General features: G+C 43.9%; 1 protein-coding gene across 1 annotated transcript in view; it reads left to right on the forward strand.

The window, feature by feature from the left end:
* DNAH10 (dynein axonemal heavy chain 10) overlaps positions 1-23,258 on the forward strand; it is a 156,587-nt gene that overhangs the window by 68,346 nt on the left and 64,983 nt on the right. The window contains exons 34-45 of the mRNA XM_027567005.1: positions 559-711; positions 2,996-3,184; positions 4,920-5,066; positions 6,018-6,209; positions 8,007-8,125; positions 10,327-10,485; positions 10,940-11,075; positions 11,766-11,888; positions 14,145-14,279; positions 14,578-14,794; positions 18,928-19,047; positions 20,314-20,459. Of these exons, the coding sequence (XP_027422806.1) occupies positions 559-711; positions 2,996-3,184; positions 4,920-5,066; positions 6,018-6,209; positions 8,007-8,125; positions 10,327-10,485; positions 10,940-11,075; positions 11,766-11,888; positions 14,145-14,279; positions 14,578-14,794; positions 18,928-19,047; positions 20,314-20,459 (1,836 nt within the window). The remainder of the gene's footprint in view (positions 1-558; positions 712-2,995; positions 3,185-4,919; positions 5,067-6,017; positions 6,210-8,006; positions 8,126-10,326; positions 10,486-10,939; positions 11,076-11,765; positions 11,889-14,144; positions 14,280-14,577; positions 14,795-18,927; positions 19,048-20,313; positions 20,460-23,258) is intronic.

Consider the following 23,258-nt stretch of genomic DNA (forward strand, 5'->3'; position numbering starts at 1 on the left):
AAACAGAAATACTAGAGTCACAAATGTAGAAAGCAAAGTTATGGTTACCAGGAACTATGGAGAGGGAGGGATAAATTGGAGATCAGAATTGACACATACATACTACTATATATAAAATAGATCACTAATAAGGGCCTAATGTATAGCACAGGGAGCTCTACTCAGTACTCTGTAATGGCCTATAGGAGAAAGAATCTAAAAAACAATGGAGATATGTGTGTGTGTGCGTGCGTGTGTGTGTATGTATATAACTGATTCACTTTGCCGTACAGCAAAAACTAACAACATTATAAATCAACCCTACTAGAATAAAAATTCTTAAAAATTAAAAAAATCCTTAATTTGTGAAATCCTGTAATTGGGAGCCAGAAAGGCCTTTCACAAGAGACCTTGGAAATCTTGTCAGGAAGATCCATTAGTAGAATGGCTGGCTGAATGCATCTCTGCCAATCTGATAATCATCGTTTGCTTTTAATTTAGAAAATTGTATCCATACGTGGATCGCTTGTGATTTTAAAGATGAAAATTGCCCTTGTCCTGACATTCCTTTCCTCCTAGGCCGTCGGGAAGATCTTCTCGGGCCTCGCTCAGTGCGGGGCTTGGGGCTGCTTCGATGAGTTTAATCGCATTGATGCCTCTGTGTTGTCAGTCATCTCGTCCCAGATTCAGACGATAAGAAATGCTCTGATCCATCAGTTAACCACGTTCCAGGTGAGGATAAGTGTGAAGCTGGCTCAGATCCTCCCCAGGATGGGAACGTGCGACGGTGGACAGTCATCTATCCAGACCAGGCTCCTTCTAGATGTAGATTTGCCCAACTTCTGCTTCCATGTGGAGATAATTGGGTTTCCCCAATTGATCAGCATCTTTGATAATTAAGTACTGTAATAATCTAAGAACTTCAGACATGGGACTCCCCGATGGTCCAATGGTTAAAACTCAGAGCTCCCAATGCATGGGACACTGGTCCAATCTCTGGTTGGGGAACTAGAATCTTGCATGCTTCATGGGGTGGCCAAAAAACAAATTAAAAATAAATTACAGACATGACTAATAGTGACGGGTAGGGCCATATTCTCAAGTAAATGAAGTATAAGGTTCCCTTTCAAGGTCAAAAGATGTTTTTAATGATTTCCCAAATTTGAGAAAAATTGACTTAAGAGAAATCAAGATTCTGTTGAATCAAAATGTCTTCAGTAGAAATTATTGCAATGAACAAGAAATTTTGCCTTCAGACCCGGTAAAGTTAGGGCATTATAATGACCAAGTTTTTTTTAATGTCATTTTGGATCAATAAGAACCAAATATGTGGACATTTATTTATTTTTTGGCCACAGCATGAAGCATGTGGGATCTTAGTTCCCCGACCAGGAATTGAACCCACACCTTCTGCATTGGAAGCATAGAGTCTTAACCACTGGACCCCCAGAGAAGTCCCATGTCCAAGATTTTTAAGGTTGTTATTAAAGTGAAAAGGCAATTCTAATTTTTTTTTGAGATTATACTAATCTCTCTCTCTCCAACAATACATTTGTAGACTCAAGTTTGGGACATCTGCTTTAAGTTACATCAGAGGAAAATGGATCAGAGTTTGGAGGAACGTGATCTTATGTAATTTAGGTGGCCCAGGGTGCGTTCCCTGACAACAGGGACCAGAGTGGCTGCACCGTTTCCCTACCCTGAGGCCCTCTGTGGTCCCAATGTGCTCTACCGTTCCTCTGGCCACTGTCCTTGCTCCTGCATGACCCTCCACCCTTGTCACTTTATGACACTTGCTCTACAGACATATCAGACCCTGGGACACCAAATGCATCCCTATCTGCCTGAAATTGTCCTTTTTTTCTCCTTCACCTGAAAACTCCTATACATCCTTCAAGGCCCCACAGAGCCTCACTGGGCGATCCAGGAACCAAATTCAGCCTGGGCTGTGAGGACTCTGTTATGGGCCCCTCTGAGGCCACGCCACCTGCTTTTTCCCTGGACCTTAGTGTTGCTGGTGGTCAGAGGATTATGCAAAGTGGGTCCTGTTAAACATTTGAGGATTCCAGTGAAGGTTCTAGATGGATTTCTATTCATTAGTTCTGAAACATTTTAGGACTGAGCTTACTACTGCCATGGGAGACACATTGAACCTGCAGTGCATTTGGGTTTCTAGAAGCTGTGTTTTTAAGAGCAGGCCTGTCTCTCATCTCCAGGAGATGCTCTAGGACTCACATGAGACATTGAGGCATGGATGACGGTGGTCTCAGTGCAGACTTGGGAGATAAGACAGCGGCCTCCATCCTTCGGGGAGCATCAGCTACCTGCTGGGCTGCCCTCCTGTCAGAGGCAGCCTGGGCCTCATAAAAATAAGAATTCTGTTTTCTGTCTGTCTGATGGGCCATTAAAAGAAACAAAACAGTAAAAATCTTAGTAGAGAGGAAAGTTGAGAAAGTTGAAATTCACTGTAGGCTAAAGAGACTCAAAATATAGAGAGTTCCGTACTTTGTCAGTCCATGGAGCACCTGGAGGACAAAGGCTGGTTTCTTTAAAAAAAAAAAAAATATATATATATATATATACACACACACACACACATTTATATATTGATTTGGCCATGCCAGGTCTTAGTTGTGGCACACAGGATCTTTAGTTGTGTCATATGAACTCTTAGTTGTAGCTTCCTGGATCTAGTTCCCTGACCACGGATCGAACCCCAGGCTCCCTCCATTGGGAGCTTAGCCGCTGGACCACCAGGGAAGTTCCAAGGCTGGTTTCTCAAAGGATGCTGAGGTGGGATTCTGGTGGCAAAGGTCTGGGTGACACCCGGGCAGCCAGATGGGGATAAAGGTGGGAATGGGAAGAGAAGTGACAATTAACATGAATGAAAATCCCACATTGTACAAAGTGATGGGCTATCCACGAAAACGAGTAGCCACATGGCTCCCCAGGCCACCTTTCCCCTGGCAGGCTGGCCGGCAGCATAACCCTTCCTTCCTTTGCTCTTGTCCCCTAGTTTGAAGGGCAAGAGATCTCCCTGGACTCCAGAATGGGCATCTTCATCACCATGAACCCTGGCTACGCGGGCCGCACGGAGCTGCCCGAGTCGGTGAAGGCTCTCTTCCGGCCGGTGGTGGTGATCGTGCCGGACCTGCAGCAGATCTGCGAGATCATGTTGTTCTCCGAGGGCTTCCTCTGGGCCAAGGTGAGGCCCCCCAGTTCCCCGTGGGCCTGAACCCCATCTGAGTCTGCGCTCAGACTGGGGCCTGGGCCGTTTTCGTTCTGTGTGACTCTTCAAATAGTTTTGCTTGGTCTTGCTCCTTCCTTTTTTATTTATTTATTAAACAATGAATGATAGATGCTTTGGGAACAATTAATTTTTTTTATATGCATTTTATCTATTAGACTGCACTGGGTTTTAGTTGTGGCATATGGGATTCCAGTTCCTTGGCTAGGAATTGAACCTGGGCCCCCTGCACTGGGAGTGTGGAGTCTTAGCCACTGGACCACTGGGGAAGTCCTCTCCCTCCCTTTTTAAAATGACAACTTTAATTGGAACCATTTGACTCACAGGAGGTGGGGACAGGAGTCCAGAGAGTTCCAGGGACCCCTCATCCAGCTTCCTGCAGCGATACCCTCAAATCTGGGAAAATTACGTGGACACAATGCTATTAACTCACGTATGGGCTTTATTTGCGTTTCACCAAGTTTCACCTTCTCTCTCTCTCTCTCTGGTGTGTGTGTCTAGTTCTGTGACATTTAATCCCACGTATAGAACAACTGGAGCCACAATCTGGACACAGAACTGTCCCATTATCACAGAGAAACTCCTATGTCACCCCTTAATGGTGGCACCCTGCCCCCTACTCTAACTCACAACTGCCAGTCATTCTCTATCACTACAGTTGCATCACTTCTAGAATGTTCTGTGCATGAAATTATACAGCGTGTAACCCTTTGAGGTGGGCTTTTTTCACTAAGCCTCATGCCCTATGTGGCTTTAAAAGTATGTTGCTATATTTAAAATGGATAACCTACTGTACAGCATGGGGAACTCTGCTCAATGTGATGTGGCAGCCTGGGATAGGAGGGGAGTTTGGGGGAGATTGGAGACATGTGTATGTGTATCTGAGTCCCTTTGCCTTCCACCTGAAACTGTCACAATGTTGTTGGCTATACTCCAATATAAAAATTAAAAGTTCAAAAAAATAAAGTAGGCTATGAGCAAAACAACAACAACAACAACTTTTCTTAACAAAAGCAAAAATATTTAGGGATAAATGCCTTTATCATGTCTTAAAATGTATATAAAAAAATTGTACACATACATTTCCACAGAAGGTTCTGGAAAAGGTGCAAAATAGCAAATATTTTTAAAATAAAGGATTGTTAGGTTGCTTCCCTGCAATGTTTTGGTGAAAGCCCTTATTGACAGTCCTCTTGTCTAGGTTTTGAGCCAGAGACGAGAGAGCTCTGGTTCTCGGTTTTCATGCGCAAGCTCCCCATGCCATCCCTAGGGACAAGCAGGTTTTGAATCCTTGATGTAGACCAGGTGAATGACTCGTCCTCAAAAATGGTTACAAGAAAACTTTAATAACACGTTTAGTTCAAAGGAAGCCAGTTTCTGAGTATAATCGCCATGATTTAAAACATTGGATGAATTCTGTTCTTTAAGGTGATTAAGATTTTCCTTGGCACTCAAGGACTGTCATCCAACTTTGCTAAGGCTGGTGTACTTTTCAGTTAGATCCTGGGTTTGTCACTGTGAAAAATGAAGGCCCCATCCTGGTATTTGTTTCAGGCAAGAGCATCTTGCCTGTATCTGTTTGTAGAGCAGCTTCATCTGAACATCTTTATGTCACTTTTCTTTGTGTCATAATGTTCCAGTGTTTTCAGGGCATTTCCTTCATGTATTTTTTCAATATCTTTTATCACAAAAGACTCTGGCCAAAAAGATGACCGTCCTGTATAAGCTGGCCCGGGAGCAGCTCTCCAAGCAACATCATTATGATTTTGGACTCAGAGCCCTGAAATCGGTATTGGTGATGGCTGGTGAGCTGAAGAGAGGCTCTTCTGAGCTTCGGGAGGTAGGGGCCACGTGCACTAAGCTCTCTGGGTTTTTATTTGGTTCACGGGTATCGAACGAATGCTGGGATGGAAGTGCCAGGGAGCACAGGTCAATCAAGAAAAAGCTTTCCTTTTTTAAATATAGTTTTATTTGTTTAAGTCTTTCTTTTTTTTTTTTTTTTAAACTTTAGTTTTGGCCGTGCTGGGCTTCATTGCTGTACGGGCTTTTTCTCTAGGCACAGCAAGTGGGGGCTACTCTCTAGTTGCGGTGTTGGGGTTCTCATTGCAGTGGCTTCTTTTCTTGGGGAGCATGCGCCCTAGGGCATGCAGGCTTCAGTAGTTGCGCCTCCCAGGCTCTAGAGCACAGGCCAATAGTTGTGGCACATAGGTCTAATTGCTCCATGTCAAGTGGGATCCTGGACCAGGAATTGAACCCATGTCTCCTGCATTGGCAGGTGGATTCTTTACCACTGAGCTACCAGGGAAGCCCAAGAAAAAGCTTCATGCTTAGCTGTCACTTCGTTTACCTGGCTGGCCTTCATTTGGTCTCTCCTTCATTATATTGTTTTCTTCTAATCTGACTTATTATTGGCAAGTTCATTGTCTTCACAACACCAATGTTTGTAACACTTCAATGATAATAATCGATCTACAATTGCAGGGTGGTGAGATGGAGGGGTGGGGATGAACAAAATTCTCAAGAAAGCATGAACTTGAGTTTTTTTCCTCTTTGCAATAAAAGCCAGAGGAACAGTCATGTTTCTTTCACATGGGGCTTCCTCCAAAACAGAGCTCAATAGATGCTGCTCTGTGGGCAACAGACTCATGTGTTTCTCCAGAAACTCTACTTGCAGTGCTCTGTGTTTTATATTTCATATAAGGTTTCATTGTCTATTTCATAGGACCATTTCTAGACTAGCCCTGGGGTCTTCTGGAAACATCTCTGAAGACATGTGTTTCATTCCATGCAGGATGTGGTGTTGATGAGGGCCCTTCGAGACATGAACCTGCCCAAGTTTGTGTTTGAAGACGTGCCTCTCTTCCTTGGTTTGATCTCCGACCTGTTCCCTGGACTGGATTGCCCTCGGGTTCGCTACCCTGATTTCAATGATGCTGTGGAACAGGTGCTTCAGGAAAATGGCTACATCATCTTACCTGTCCAGGTAAAGTGGTGCTGAAGAGGAGAGTTCACTGACCTTCTCTGGGTCCTTTCCATTTATTTATCATTTAAAAAAATTGTAAAATGCACATAAAATTTCCTGTCTTAACCACTCCCCACCCCTACCCCCATTTTTTATTGTGATAAAGTACACACAACATAAGATTTACCATCTGATCTTACATCTTATCCATTTTTAGTGATGTTAGGTATATTCATGTTGTTGTAAAACAGATCTCCAGAACTTTTGCATTTTGCAAAAGAGAAACTCTATTCCCATTAAATAATAACTCTTATTTCCCTCCCTCAGCCCCTGGTAACCTCCACTCTCTTTGACTCCTCTGGGAATCTTATATGCATGGAATCATACAGTGTTTGTCCTTTTGTGTTTGGCTGATTTCACTCAGCATCATGTTCTCAAGGTTCATCCACATTGTAGCATGTGTCAGAATTCCCTTCCTTTTTAAGGCCGAGCAATATTCCATTGTATGTATATATCACCTTCCAACTGGCGTAATGTGATCAGATAAGTATTTTTGGGGGGGGGGTTCGATCATCTAAGGTTTTCTTCCTCCCCTACCTTTTTACCCCAGAGTCATACTTACAAAAAAATTAAATTAGATATTACAAATGGAATTTTGATCACCTGAACCCTGTGAGGTTGTATATGTTGTCTGTAGGCCATAAATTATTGCCCAAGTGTTCTGCTGAGGGTGTCAACTCCCCAAGCTGCAGGGTCGGAATGACTGCCTCTGGATGGGCCACCTTGGGGCATCAGACTGCCCAGAAGTCTCAGGCAGGGGTATTGGGTACCAACCACAGATGAGAGAGCCCTCTGCAATTTTTCTGGCCTTGGTGGTTTCCTCTACAGGGAGTTGTTTGAAGAGATGTGTTTTTTGGTTGGAAATGTAAAATGGTGTAGCCACTTCATAAAAGTCTGATGGTTCCTCAAAAAGTGAAACTTAGTGTTACCTTGCATGCATGCATGCTAAGTCGCTTCAGTCATGTCTGACTCTTTGCAGCCCCATGGACTATAGTCTCCAGGCTCCTCTGTCCATGGGATTCTCCAGGCAAGAATACTGGAGTGGGTTGTCATGCCCTCCTCCGGGGGGTCTTCCCAACCCAGGGGTCAACCAGGTCTTCTTACATCTCCTACATTGGCAGGAAAGTTCTTTACCACTGGTGCCACCTGAGAAGCCCAGAGTTACCATATGATACAGCAATTTTATTCCTAGGTATAAACCCAAGAGAAATGAGAGCATATTTATCCACATGAAAACTTGTCCACAAATGTTCATAACAGTGTTATTCATAATAGCCAACAAGTGGAAATCATACAACAGACGAAGAGATAAACATAGTGTCATCCATCCATATAATGGAATATTATTTGGCCGTAAAAAGAATGAAGCACTGACACAGGCTACGCTGACGATAGTGTATAGCACGATACTAAGTGAAAGAAGCCAGACACCCAAGACTACACACTGCATGATTCCATTTCTATATTCCATTTATATTGAGAATGGGCAAAGCCATAGAGACAGAAAGCGGGCACTTGGAGCTGGGGGCAATGGGCTTGGTAGACATGACTAATGAGCACGCGGGTTTTATTGGGAGACTGATGAAAATGTTCTAAAATTGAATGTCATAATGGTTTCACAAACTTTCAAATATATTAAAGCCACTAAATTGCTGAAACGCTTTAAATGGGTGAACTGTATAGTATGCAAATTCTAGCTCAATAAACCTGTTTTTAACAAGAAGGTATGTTTTAACCCAGCTAATGTTTGTCCCACAGGTGGATAAGGTGGTTCAGATGTTCGAGACCATGTTGACTCGCCACACGACGATGGTGGTGGGGCCCACGGGAGGGGGCAAGTCCGTGGTCATTAACGCTCTGTGTCAGGCCCAGACCAAGTGAGTAATGGTGTCCATGGGGAGGGCTTGGTTGCCAGGGTGGTTTCAGGTGAGATCGGTGGTGTATTACTTGGTCCCACTTTGTTCTCTGATTTCCTGGGAGATTACATTGGTCCCAAATAGCCCCCTTTAAGCCCAGAGCATCTTTTTTTTGGGGGGGGCATGCCTCAGGGCTTGTGGGATCTTAGTTCCCTGACTAAAGATGGAACCCATGCCCCCTGCAGTGGAAACGTGGAGTCCTAACCACTGGACTACCAGTGAAGTCCCCAAACCAGAGCATCTTAACTTGTTTCATTGCTGATTTAGTTGATATATTTTAGAAGGCAAAACAGTGAGCCTTTTGTCCATCAGGCTGTAAATAGGTTTATTTATGAAATGATTATTTCACCAGCTATCTTATAAGGATGTTTTGAAAATTAGCTTGGGTTGTATTTTCTTGACGTTCAGATTCCTTTAAAGCCAGCCAGGACCCACACCATTATGCAACACTATTATGGTATCAGAGTGGCCAAAAAGAAAGTCACCTCCCTAAATGCCTTGTCATCGCCAGCCTTGCAAGGGCTGTATCTCTTGAAGGAAAACGTGACCTCACACTCCTAGTATAGAATGTCATAAAGACCTGTGGTGAATCAACCAATACTCTTATACTGAAAATGAGTTTTCTGATTCTCACTTTTCTCCTAAGCAGTCACTTCCCAGGTAGCGCTAGTGGTACAGAACCCATCTGTCAATGCAGGAGACATAAGAGACTCGGGTTTGTTCCCTGGGTCAGGAAGATCCCCTGGAGAAGGACGTAGCAACTCACTCCAGTACTCTTGCCTGGAGAATCCCATGGACAGAGGAGCCTGGTGGGCTGTAGTCCATAGGGTTGCAAAGAGTCTGACACAATTGAAGCGATTTAGCACACATGCAATCACTACATTGCAGAAAGATTTCAATACATGCTGATATTCCAGCAAAAATCTAAATCAAGCCTTATAATTGTTGTGACTTTACCAGTTCTAGATAGTCTATAACATCTTTTATAGTTTATAAAATTTTATAAAATGAGTGTGTCATTTCTTCATATTCCTTCTTGTATTTTTCATGAGAAAACCATTGGACCATGGCTTACTGATTGTAAGGATTTTATTCCATAGCCATCCTGTATTTATTCTTTAATTCATTGTTAGATCAGTTATGAAACTATTATATATAGATGTGAGTATCAGTATGCCATTATTATTTTCATTTACTTTGTTAATTATGAACTATGGTTCATGTGAACTTTAGTTTTCTGTGGATGAATTAATCCCCCAGCACCATGGGAGTTTACAGGCATTGTAGTGGGAAATACGCCTACATACCCCTACATATAAGTCTAAGTGATTTATAAAAAAAAGCAACTCAGGGTCTTCCCTGGTGTTTCAAAGGCTTAGGCTCCAAGCTGCCAATGCAGGGGGCCTAGGTTCGATCCCTGGGCAGGGAACTAGATCCTCCATGCCTCAACTAAAAGAACCCATATGCTGCAACCAAGACCTGGCGCAGGCAAATAAGTATCTAAAAAATAACAACGCAGAGTGGATGTCATTCTATTAACACAAGGCAGCGAACATCATGAGTTCAGAGGTTTTATGTTACCCTGATGACTGTTACCTCTTATACAGTAGTTGTGAAATATTTACATAAATTTGCCATATGCATGAATATGTAAACACACAGAGATGAAATACACATGAAGGTGAGCATCTGTTGCTCCCCAAAATCAAAGCCGTGTTATCAGTTCAGACCTCGCTTATATTGGGGCCACATGTCTGGTGAAAGGTGGGTCCCTTGCCTTTGTTAGTCGCTCAGTCACGTCTGACTCTTTTCGACCCCATTGATGTGGTCCACCAGGCTCCCCTGTCCATGGAATTCTCCAGGCAAGAATACTGGAGTGGGTTGCCATTCCCTTCTCCAGGGGATCTTCCCCATCCAGGGATTGAACTCGGGTCTCCTGCATTCACAGGCAGATTGTTTACCATCTGAGCCAACAGGAAAGCCCTCCCTTGAGTTTAGTAAAAACCATTAACAGAGAATGGGAAGCCCAGAGCAGGGTTTGGATGGTTTGCATGTTAAATTTTGGATCGGATCCAAAATCTAACCCCCTGCATGAGTGGCCTGGATTGTTCTAATGTGTTGAGTCTACCTGAGTCCTGGCTGAGGCTTTTCATTCTATGTAGGCTTGGGCTGGTGACAAAGCTGTATATCCTGAACCCCAAGGCTATGAGTGTTATAGAGCTGTATGGCATCCTGGATCCCACCACCCGAGACTGGACTGATGGGGTGCTGTCCAACATCTTCCGGGAGATCAACAAGCCCACGGATAAGAAGGAGCGGAAGTGAGTATCTGTGTAAGGAGGGAAGAGCCTGGGTGGATTTGTAATGAATTAACCAAAACTTACAAGTAAACAGCTGATGTGTAGTATTGTAGTTTCATGCTTGGAGGCAGGTAGACTCAGGAGGCTCTGCTCGTGAAGCTCTAGGTACCACTTCAGCACTGTTTCTGTCTTATGTAATTTCTTCTCCTTGACTGTTGGTCCCCAGCTTACCACAGAGGAAGCTGAGGTCCAGGGAAGAGGAGGGAAGAGCTTGCCTCAAGGCCAGGGATGTGAGCTTGGGACATGATGGTTATTTTATTAGGTCAAATCTCTGGACCAAGTAGGGTGCTCTGTCTCACGTTCTGGTTAGAAAACCCTGGGAAAAGATGTTCAACATGAATGGGGAGGTTACAGCAAGTTGTGTTAATGGGAAGCCTTTCAGGTGCCATGGCTCACTTTTTTCCGGTTGCCACAGGTATATTTTATTCGATGGTGATGTGGATGCTTTGTGGGTGGAGAACATGAATTCTGTGATGGATGACAACAAGCTGTTGACCCTGGCCAATGGCGAGCGCATTCGGCTTCAAGCACACTGTGCCCTGCTCTTCGAGGCAAGTAGTGATGAAGAATAATTTCAAATAGAAGCCTTTCTTTGAATTACAATTTAAAGTGCTTATTTTTAAAAATTTATTTTATTGAAGTATAGTTGATTTGCAATGTTGTACTGATTTCTGCTGTATAGCAGAGTGGTTCAGTTATGCATTTATATGCATTCTTTTTCATATTATCTTGCATTATGGTCTGAATATAGTTCCCCACGCTACACAGTAGGACCTTGCTGCTTATCCATTCTGTATATAATAGTCTGCATCTGCTGACCCCGGCTCTCAGTCCTTCCCTCTCCCTACCCGATCCTCCTTGGCACCCAGAAGTCTATTCTCAGTCTGTTTCTGTTTCATAAATAAATTCACTTGTGTCATATTTTAGACTCCACGTATAACTGATATCATGTGGTATTCGTCTTTCTCTTTCTGACCTATTTCATTTAGTATGATAATCTTTAGGGCCATCCATGTTGCTGCAGATGGCATTATTTCATTCTTTTTATGGCTGAGTCGTATTCCATTGTATGTATGTACCACATCTTCTTTATCCATTCACCTGTTGATGGAAATTGGCATTGTAAATAGTGTTGCAGTGAACACTGGGGTGCATATATCTTTTTGAATTGTAGTTTTGTCCAGATATATTCCCAGGAGTGGGACTGCTATAGATAACACTGAGTTTGTTCATTTCTCCAGGTTGGGGATTTACAGTATGCCTCCCCTGCGACTGTGTCTCGATGTGGAATGGTTTATGTGGATCCTAAAAACTTGAAATATCAACCATACTGGAAAAAATGGGTTAATCAAATACCAAACAAGGTGAAAATTATTTCCAAAATGAACTGACAATCAGTATTGGTGGCTAATTGTATAAACATAACTCAGAGGGATGTTTGTTACTGAAGGCCATGGCCTAGACCTTGACCTGCCTGTGATCTTGAGCACTAAATGTTATCAGTAAGTTGGGTGACAGCATGGAAGACACCCTTATTAGATTTCCAGAAAATTCATAGCAGGTGGGCTAGATAAGTGATTTTGATAGTCTAGACCAGGGGGTGACAAATTTTTTTCTGTGAAAGAGAGTAAATATTTTAGGCTTTGGGGGCCATGTGGTTTCTTTTGCAACGACTCAACCCCACCATTATGGTATGAAAGCAGCCATAGTACATGAATGGGCATTGCTATGTACCAATAAAACTTTATTTACAAAACAGGTGGCAGGCCAGATTTGGCTTATGGACTGTAGTTGGCAGCCCCTCATCCAGCCAAGTCCAGTGGTCGAGAGACTTGTCTCTAGGAGGTGTCTGGCTCCTCCTGTCTTACTCAGTTGGATGAAAACAATGTGTGAAGGACCCAGTTTGTCACAGAATTGAGACTCAGTGGTTTCAGCTGATCTCAAACACTGTGATATGTCATAAAGCTGCTCAGAAATGTGTACCTGTCTTTTTTTTTTTTCTCCAGTGGGTCTTTATTGCTGCTCATGGGCTTTCTCTAGTTGCAGTGAGTGAGGGCTACTCTCTAGTTGCAGTGCAAGGGCTTCTCGTTGTGGTGGCTTCTCTTGTGTGGAGCATGGGCTCTAGGGCGCACGGTTTTCACAGTTGCAACTCGTGGGCTCTCGAGCACAGACTCAGTAGTTGTAGTGCACAGGCTTAGTTGCCCTGAGGCATGTGGGATCTTAGTTCCCCAACCAGGGATTGAACCTGCATCCCCTGCACTGGCAGGCAGATTCTTAACCACTGGACCACCAGGGAAGTGCCATGTATTGTCTTAATGGTAGACTTCATTGAAAGATTCAGAGGCAAACGTGACAGTCATGTGAAGGCTGTGGCTAGATCACACCCAGGACATCGTGACCATACAGGATGCAGCTCCAGAAGGACCACTGCTGCTGCTGCTGCTAAGTCGCTTCAGTTGTGTCTGACTCTGTGCGACCCCATAGACGGCAGCCCACCAGGCTCCCCCATCCCTGGGATTCTCCAGGCAAGAACACTGGAGTGGGTTGCCATTTCCTTCTCCAATGCATTAAAGTGAAAAGTGAAAGTGAAGTCGCTCAGTCGTGTCCGACTCCCAGTGACCCCATGGACTGCAGCCTACCAGGCTCCTCTGTCCATGGGATTTTCCAGGCAAGAGTACTGGAGTGGGGTGCCATTGCCTTCTCCAAGAAGGACCACTAGGCCGATGGAAAATTGGAAGCTAGGACGCAATTACCCCAGAGAAGAGAGGAGCAAGGGGAACATGTTAGGACCATTTGAGGCACACTGTCATATGGGAGGGTCTTCCTAGGTGGCGGTAGTGGTAAAGAACCCACCTGCCAAGGCCAGAGACACAAAAGATCCCTGGGTCAGGGAGATCCTCTGGAGGAGGCCATGGCGACCCACTCCAGTATTCTTGCCTGGAGAATCCCACGGACAGAGGAGCCTAGTGGGCTACAGACCATTAGGTCGCAAAGAGTCAGACACGACTGAAGAGACTTGGCATTCATGCATGTCATATGGGTGATGATGCCCATACAAGCGCTTGTGATCATCAATGCCTCTATATGGAGAGGGACCTTCCATTGCTTTATACTCTTTGTTCAATGGCTGTGGCTATGTCACTTAAATTCTTAGATAATCAGCTCTTTGCCTATCAGATGGGACCTTTTATAGCACCTCCCTCCCAGGTGGTGGGATAGATTCTATGGCAGGTTTTGTGATGAAACAGAAGCATATTATAAAGGATAAATTTTTCTACAAATATGTAGGTGAGTTATCAGAGTTTACTCACCTGCTCAATTTCTCATTCATGAGAAAATGTTTCTCATCCCCTCTTTTTACAAGCACAGCTTCCCATGAACTTCTGTTTGAATAAAGGAACCCTTGGGAGTTCCCCAGCAGTCCAGTGGTTAGGACCCAGCACTTTCCCTGCTGAGGGCCCAGGTAGGATCCTTGGTCAGTGAACTAAGATCCTGCAAGCAACATAGCACAGTCAAAATAATAATAATAATAATAATAATATAATCTGTGATAGAAGAAGCAGACTGAAAATTAAATAGAGGAACACTTGAGAGTGCTTTGAAATTCTGCTTTTTTATAGATGGAGCAAGGTTATTTAGAGAGCCTGTTTGAGAAATACGTACCATACCTCATTGATGTGATAGTGGAAGGAATAGTGGATGGAAGACAAGGAGAGAAGCTGAAGACAATAGTTCCGCAGACAGACCTGAATATGGTAAGAAACTATCTTTGTTAGCAAAAATAAATTCTTCCTAAAGAGCTTTCAAAAGGGAAGCAAAGACATCAGATGGGTAAGATCTAACCTTGCCGGTTACTGACAAGGGAGACTCAATACTTCTTTTTGTGACCATGAGCAAGACAAGATACTGGGCTCCATCTGCCCAAACCAATATGGTGGGCCATATAATTCCCATCATTCTGAGATCTGGGGTCCCAGGGTTTGTGACCAGAACTGACTCTCGTGGGGTTGTGTGGAATATATGGGCTGACCCAGGTATTTTCCTGTGAACCAGGTAACCCAGTTAGCCAAGATGCTGGATTCGTTACTAGAGGGAGAAATCGAGGAGCCCGATCTTCTGGAGTGCTACTTCTTAGAGGCTCTGTACTGTTCTCTGGGCTCCTGCCTCCTTGAGGATGGAAGGGCTAAATTTGATGAATGTATTAAGCGCATTGCTTCTTTGCCTACTGCTGATACAGAAGGGATATGGGCCAGTCCTGGGGAACTGCCAGGTAGGAACCAAACGTAACCTGTTTTTTTTTGCTCAGAATGCTTTTGGCTAGGTTTTTAGAGGACATGACCTTGCTTTTCCACATCTGTGCCTGTGTGGGTTTCCTAGATTGTTTGCTTCTGTAGAAGAATGTGCAGAGCATCTAGTGGAGCCCTCAGGAGAAGTTCAAATGCACAAGCTTCAATAGCAGAGGTCTGGGTCTTAGTTGCAGCACATGGGACCTTGAGCTGAAATCTTGAAACTTAGTTGTGGCATGTGGGATCCAGTTCCCTGACCAGGGATTGAACCTGGGCCCCTTGCATTGGGAGTACAGAGCCTTAGCCACTGGACCAGTGGGGAAGTTCTAGTTCCTTTCGGTGGCCTTTGTTGATGAATCTAACCTTTCCCCACCTAGCTTAGGTGCTTGCTTCATTCACTCTGTTTAAGCTCTGTAAAATTTTCATATTGTGCTTGTCTTAATTTCTTCTCCTTTTAGATTCTCTGTTTTTTTTCCTCTAAAATTCCACAGCTAATTCATCTGCTATGTTCCTGAGACTTTGCACAGCAGATAATCACATGTGGATCCATAGGTCGTTTGTAGGAAATTATTATATTAAGGTTTAAGTGTTTGCATGAAAAAATGTGCATCCTCAAAGAACCATATATGGTGAAAAGGCTGCATTCTCCAAGAACTATAGATAACACTAGGATCCTTCTTCGTCTGTCTCTTAATGACACTTGAATATGATTGGCAGGGAGACCCAGGTTTTATTCTGTAATCATTACCTGGGCTGTTGTTTTTAAAGCTCAAAGTAAAATGATCATAGGTCTTTCTTCTAGAGAGTCATTGAGCAAATAAAAGATGTTTTAAAAGTCTGTGGTCCTTGCTGGGCATACACACCAAGGAAACCAGAATTGAAAGAGACACATGTACCCCAGTGTTCATTGCAGCACTGTTTACAATAGCTAGGACATGGAAGCAACCTAGTTGTCCATCGGCAGATGAATGGAAAAGAAAGTTGTGGTACATATACACAGTGGAATATTACTCAGCCATTAAAAAGAATGCATTTGGATCAGTTCTAATGAGGTGGATGAAACTGGGGCCTATTATACAGAGTGAAGTAAGTCAGAAAGAAAAGCACCAATACAGTATATTAATACATACATATGGAATTTAGAAAGATAGTAATGACAACCCTATACGCAAGACAGCGAAAGAGACCCAGATATAAAGAACAGACTTTTGGGACTCTGTGGGAGAAGGTGAGGGTGGGATGATTTGAGAAAATAGCATTGAAACATGTATATTACCATATGTGAAATAGATGACCAGTCCAAGTTCAATGCATGAAACAGGGCACTCAAAGCCAGTGCACTGGGACAACCCAGAGGGATGGGATGGGGAGGGAGGGGGGAGGTGGGTTCAGGATGGGGGACACATGTACATCTGTGGCTGATTCATGTCAGTGTATGGCCAAAAGCACCACAATGTTGTAAAGTAATTAGCCTCCAGTTAAAATTAATTAATTAATTTAAAAAGTCTGTGGTCTTGGGACTTCCCTGGTGGCCCAATGCCTAAGATACCATGCTCCCAACGCAGGGGACCTGGGTTCAATCCCTGGTCAGGGAACTAGATCCCACATACCGCAACTCAGAGTTCGCATGCAGCAACTGAAGATTCTGCATGCTGCTACTAAGACCTGGAGAAGCCAAGTAAATACATAAATATATATATATAAAGTCTGGGGTCTTTTGGGGGCTAGTTTTCTTGTACTTTTTCAGAACCCCGAGTCCCCTTTCTGGGGGGAGCTTCCCAGTTGTGCCCACCGTGCTGGCTACCTGCCCCTGCAACCCTCACCCCTCACAGAGACGATGCTGATCCCAGTCTGGTCTTTCTCCCTTAGTTTGCCCTCAGCTTGAGAACTTGAAGACAACCTATAGGCAACCCACTTCCACATGCCTTCTGCATTCAAGTCCAGCCTCTGGGTCCCTTGACCTCTTCCTAGCCCATTGCACTCAATACTGCTCTGTCTACATCATAGTTACACCTTCCACCCCCCACCCATCGTCAGCTTGTGACTCCTGCTGCATGTGTTCTCAGCTGGCCTCATGGGGACTATCCGCTGCCCTTCCCTGTCTTCCTACCACCTTCTGAACCTTCTAAATCCTTTTCTGCTGCCCTGTTGCTTCAGTCTCTCTTGCCTAAGTTTCCTGGCCCTCTTGCCTAGTCTGAGATAACCCAAGCATGCCTTCTCTGCCTCCCCAGGGTTTGAATGGTACTGAGAAAATCACTCTGAAGACTGAAAGTGAAAGTGTTAGTTGCTCAGTTGTGTCTGACTCTTTGTGACCCTATAGACTGTAGCCAGGCTCCTCTGTCCATGGGGTTCTCCAGGCAAGAATCCTGGAGTGGTTTGCCATTCTCTTCTCCAAGGGTTCTTCTCAACCCAGGGATCAAACTCCTGGCACCTCCATAAATTCAGTCTTGAACTCCCTCTCCTATCCCCACGGGGTAATTCATTTCCCTTTTCTCCAAATCTCCACTGGGCCCTCGCCCCCATCTCTGCACATGACCTTCCTCCTTCCTTGAACAGGAAAAACCCACACTGTCAGATAGGAATTTTTCCAGCCCCCATCTTCTCCTGCCTCCTTTCTCAGGGATGGGGAGACCCTCCTCTTGGCCAAGCTGAACCTGCCCTGAGCTTTGAGATCTGCCGCCTCCCACCTCCTCAGGCTCCTGTCTTCACCGCTTTTCTCCTCTGTCTTTTATATTTTCCATCTGTCCATCTCTACCAACCCCATCCCACTGGCTCTTTGACATGTTCTAGTAAAGCCTTCCTAATCCTAGCCCCTTCTAGAGATGTCTCTCTGCCTCTTCCCTTTTAAATTATTTGGCTGCACTGGGTCTTAATTGTAGCAGGATCTTTAGTTACGGTGTGTAGGATCTAGTTCCCCAACCAGGGATCAAACCCAGACCCCCTGCATTGGGAGCTCAGATTCTCAGCCACTGGACCACCAGGGAAGTCCCTGCCTCTTCCCTTTTAAAGCCACATGTCCTGAAAGACTGTCCTTGAGCTACTTTCTCCTTCATCCCACTACTTCTCACCCGTCCGCCTCCCCCCTCCCTTCTGCACATCTCCACCCAAACCGCTCCCAGCCAGCGCCTGCTACTTTCTCCTTCATCCCACCACTTCTCACCCGTCCACCTCCCACCTCCCTTCTGCACATCTCCACCCAAACCGCTCCCAGCTGGCGCCTGCAATGCCTCCTTGTTGCCGGATCTGAGAGCCTCTTCTGGTCTTTGCCTCCCTGACCTTGCCCCAGTATCAGGCACGGTGCTACTTTCTGCCTTCTTAAAAATTCTTCTTCCATCCTGCTCCATTCTGGCCATGCCTGCGCAGTTTCCTTTGTTGAGTCCCCTACCTTGGCCCCTCCCTCATATCAGGATTTGGTCCTAGACCTTCTTTTCACTCTTTGTGTCCTCACTGAGCCCTTTTCACCCTGCTCACAGCTCTGACTCCCAGGCTCTCCTTTCTAAGCCTTCTGGTTTCCCTAGTTTGGTTATATTTAAATCTATCTTTCCTTTCTTTCTTTCTTCTTTTTTCCATGCATCCATATTTATCTCTCTCTATTTACCTATCCCATTGACACAGGAGTCTGGCAGGTCCATGGGGTCACAAAGAGTTGGAATGACTAACAGTTTGGGCTTCTCTGGTGGCTCAGACTGTAAAGAATCCATCTGCAATGCAGGAGATGTGGGTTCAATCCCTGGGTCAGGAAGGTCCCCTGGAGAACAGTATGGCTACAGACTCCAGAATTTTTGCCAGAAATTTTGTCCTCCATGGACAGAGGAGCCTGGTAGGCTACAGTCCATAGGGTTGCAAAGAATCAGACACAACTGAGTGACTAACACTTTCACTTTTCACCTATCCATCCATCCTTCCATCCATTTGTATCTGTGTATCTATGTCTATTTATATTTATTCATCCATCCATCTTTGTCCGTCTCCATCCATCTGTCTTTGGCTGTCAGTTTCTCCAATTAAGTTGCTATCCAGGGAACAAATAGCATTAGTTCGTTCCAAGCATGAGCCAGAGCTGATTCTGTATTTTCATGTCCACAATCAAAACAAAACTGATCACTTTTTATTACAGGTCAGCTTCCAACCTTGTATGACTTTCACTTTGATTCCACACAGAAGAAATGGATACCGTGGAATCAATTAGTTCCAGAGTATGTTCATTCCCGCGAGAGGAAATTTGTTGACATCCTGGGTATGTGAGAAACGAAGCCTCGGTTTAAGCATATGTGGTTCTCATTCTGTGTAGAAGGGTGGAAAATCCCGTGGTCCCAGTGGAACTCTATGTCCCACCCGAGTGCTGGTTGGGAGAAACTGAACGTGAGCCATGGGTTTTGCCAAGAGGGTGGCACTTTGGATTCCTTTTATGTGCCTCTGGACATCTGAAGATGTCTATACCCCTCAGCTCTTTTGCCTGGCAGGTGGATCCTCCCTGCCAGGGAGGGTGGCAGGGCTTGAGGTGGGTAGGATGCTCCTCTGCTTCTGCTCACCTTGCACAGGCTCCCTTCTGCCCCGTAGAGCTGTCTGGGCATGGGGAGGGACGCAGGAAGAAGGGAAAGAGGAATGACTAAGGCAGCATTTTGTAAGAGATGCTGCCTTGAGAAGTAGTGTACTATGGATATTGTGTATTGAGCTGTATTTAACATGCACACCTCTGGCTATTTGGATACCATGGAGGCTCAAGATATTCCATGAAATGAATATCTGATTTTGGTTGGTATAGAGTTCTTATAGAATGAAGCATACATGTTTTCTCAGGAACCAATCAGAATTTAAAACTGTCAGTGTAGGAGTAGCCAGATTTGACTTGAAGGTTTGATACTCTCTTCAGAGGAAGCTGAAAAAAGTCAAAGTCTGTCGCTAAGTCGTGTCCTACTCTTTGAGACCCCATGGACTGTAGCTCCCATGCTGTTCTGTCCATGGGATTTCCCAGGCCCGAATACTCGAGTGGGCTGCCATTGCCTCCTCCAGGGGATCTTCCTGACCCAGGGATCGAAGCCGCGTCTCCTGGTTGGCAGGTGGATTCGTTACAACTGAGCCACCTAGGAAGCCCTCAGAGGAAGTTGTTGGTCAGGGAACAAGTCTTGATAAGTGACTTATGCAGCAGAGAACCTGGGAGTTTTCAATATCCTGAGTATAAGTCAGAATTGGATATTGAAACAGTTTGGGTTTTCTACACTCGTATGTGATGATGACACAGCTGTAGAAATGTATCAAACTCCTCAAAATATACACTTAATATTGGAATGAATTTCATGGTCTGTGAATTATACTTCCATAAAGCTATTAGAAACAATCATTAGGGGTAGTGAGCGTCTCCATTTATATGTTTTCAAGGTCACCCCTTGGGTTTTTGCTGATGCTTCTTATGGGATTTGTGGGATCCTGGGAAACTCCAGGCTGCCCAGTGTGCACCTTATTGGTGTTTCTGTGATGCTCTAATTCTTCATACGTTCTCTAGTTCATACAGTGGATACAACCCGTACTACCTGGACACTGGAGCAAATGGTAAAGATTAGGCAACCTGTTCTTTTGGTTGGTGAATCTGGTACCTCCAAGACAGCCACTACCCACAACTTCCTGAAAAACCTGAATGAAGAGACTAATGTAAGTCATTATCTGTATCTATGGACAAATAGCAAATTACCCCAACACAAAGCAGTTCATACAACAAATACTATCTCACAGTTTCTGCAGATCTGGAACCTGGGGGTGGCTTAGCTGGTTGTTCTAGCCCAGGCTCTTTCATGAGATGGCAAGTTTGACTAGGGCTGAGGTCATCTGAAGGCTTGACTATGGCTGGGGGAATCCTCTTTTGAGATGTTCGGTATCAATTCCCCACCATGTGAACCTCTCCAAGCACCCTGGTATAGTCCTTTATTTTTCCTGAAGATTATTTATTCCTTTATCTATTTTATGGCTGCACTGGTTTTTTGTTGCTGCACGCAAGCTTTCTCTACTTGTGGCAAGCAGGGGCTGCTTTCTAGTTCAGGTACATGGGCTCCCTCATTGCAGTGGCTCCTCTTGTTGTGGAACACAGGTTTTAGAATGTGCGGGCTCGGTAGTTGCAGTGCATGGGCTTAGTTGCTCCACAGCATGTGGGATCTTAGTTCCCCAACCAGGGATAGAACCTGTGTCCTTTGCATTGGCAGGCAGATTTTTTTTTTCTATTTTTTTTAATTAATATTTTTTTAATTAATTTTTTTTTACTTTACAATATTGTATTGGTTTTGCCATACATCAACATGCATCCGCCACGGGTGTACACGTGTTCCCCATCCTGAACCCCACTCCCGCCTGCCTCCCCATACCATCCCTCTGGGTCATCCCAGTGCACCATCCCCAAGCTTCCTGTATCCTGCATTGAACCTGGACTGGCGATTCATTTCTTATATGATATTATACATGTTTTAATGCCATTCTCCCAAATCATCCCCCCCTCCCTCTCCCACAGAGTCCAAAAGACTGTTCTATACATCTGTGTCTCTTTTGCTGTCTCGCATACAGGGTTGTCATTACCATCTTTCTAAATTCCATATATATATATATAGTATATATATATATATATATATATATATACTAATGCATATATATATGCATTAGTATACTGTATTGGTGTTTTTCTTTCTGGCTTACTTCACTCTGTATAACCGGCTCCAGTTTCATCCACCTCATTAGAACTGATTCAAATTTATTCTTTTTAATGGCTGAGTAATACTCCATTGTGTATATGTAATATGGCTTTCTTATCCATTCATGTGCTGATGGACATCTAGGTTGCTTCCATGTCCTGGCTATTATAAACAGTGCTGCGATGAACATTGGGGTACATGTGTCTCTTTCAATTCTGGTTTCCTTGGTGTGTATGCCCAGCATTGGGATTGCTATGTCGTATGGCAGTTCTATTTCCAGTTTTCTAAGGAATCTCCATACTGTTCTCCATAGTGGCTGTACTAGTTTACATTCTCACCAACTGTAAGAGGGTTCCCTTTTCTCTACATCTTCTCCAGCATTTATTGCTTGTAGACTTTTGGATCGCAGCCATTCTGACTGGAGTGAAATGGTACCTCATTGTGGTTTTGATTTGCATTTCTCTGATAATGACTGATGTTGAGCATCTTTTCATGTGTTTGTTAGCCATCTGCATGTCTTCTTTGGAGAAATGTCTATTTAGTTCTTTGGCCCATTTTTTGATTGGGTCATTTATTTTCCTGGAATTGAGCTGCAGAAGTTGCTTGTATATTTTTGAGATTAGTTGTTTGTCAGTTGCTTCATGTCCTATTATTTTCTCCCATTCTGAAGGCTGTCTTTTAACCTTGCTTATAGTTTCTTTTGTTGTGCAGAAGCTTTTAATTTTAATTAGATCCCATTTGTTTATTTTTGCTTTTATTTCCAATGTTTTGGGAGGTGGGTCATAGAGGATCCTGCTGTGATGTATGTCTGAGAGTGTTTTGCCTGTGTTCTCCTCTAAGAGTTTTATAGTTTCTGGTCTTATGTTTAGATCTTTAATCCATTTTGAGTTTATTTTTGTGTATGGTATTAGAAAGTGTTCTAGTTTCATTCTTTTACAAGTGGTTGACCAGTTTTCCTAGCACCACTTGTTAAAGAGATTGTCTTTTCTCCTTGTATATTCTTGCCTCCTTTGTCAAAGATAAGGTGTCCATAGGTGCGTGGGTTTATCTCTGGGCTTTCTATTTTGTTCCGTTGATCTATATTTCTTTGTGCCAGTACCATACTGTTTTGATGACTGTGGCTTTGTAGTAGAGCCTGAAGTCAGGCAGGTTGATTCCTCCAGTTCCATTCTTCTTTCTCAAGATTGCTTTGGCTATCCGAGGTTTTTTTGTATTTCCATACAAATTGTGAAATTATTTGTTCTAGCTCTGTGAAGAATACCGTTGTTAGCTTGATAGGGATTGCATTGAATCTGTAGATTGCTTTGGGTAGTATACTCATTTTCACTATATTGATTCTTCCAATCCATGAACATGGTATATTTCTCCATCTATTAGTGTCCTCTTTGATCAGGGTTTTATAGTTTTATATATATAGGTCTTTAGTTTCTTTAGGTAGATATATTCCTAAGTATTTTATTCTTTTCATTGCAATAGTGAATGGAATTGTTTCCTTAATTTCTCTTTCTATTTTCTCATTATTAGTGTATAGGAATGCAAAGGATTTCTGTGTGTTGATTTTATATCCTTGGCAGGCAGATTCTTAACCACTGCACCTGCTGTTGTTCTCTTGACCTGGCATCTGACTTCCCTCAGAGTGAATGTCCAAGGTAGAAAAGCAGACACGACAATGCTTTGTATGATTCAGGAAACCACACACCATCACTTTTGCTGCATTTTGTGGATCACAGAGGCACTACTGTGGCCCCCTCTGATGCAACATAGGAGGGGGCTA

This window comes from Bos indicus x Bos taurus, chromosome 17, assembly GCF_003369695.1.
Source record: "Bos indicus x Bos taurus breed Angus x Brahman F1 hybrid chromosome 17, Bos_hybrid_MaternalHap_v2.0, whole genome shotgun sequence".
NCBI classification, from domain to species: Eukaryota; Metazoa; Chordata; class Mammalia; order Artiodactyla; family Bovidae; genus Bos; species Bos indicus x Bos taurus.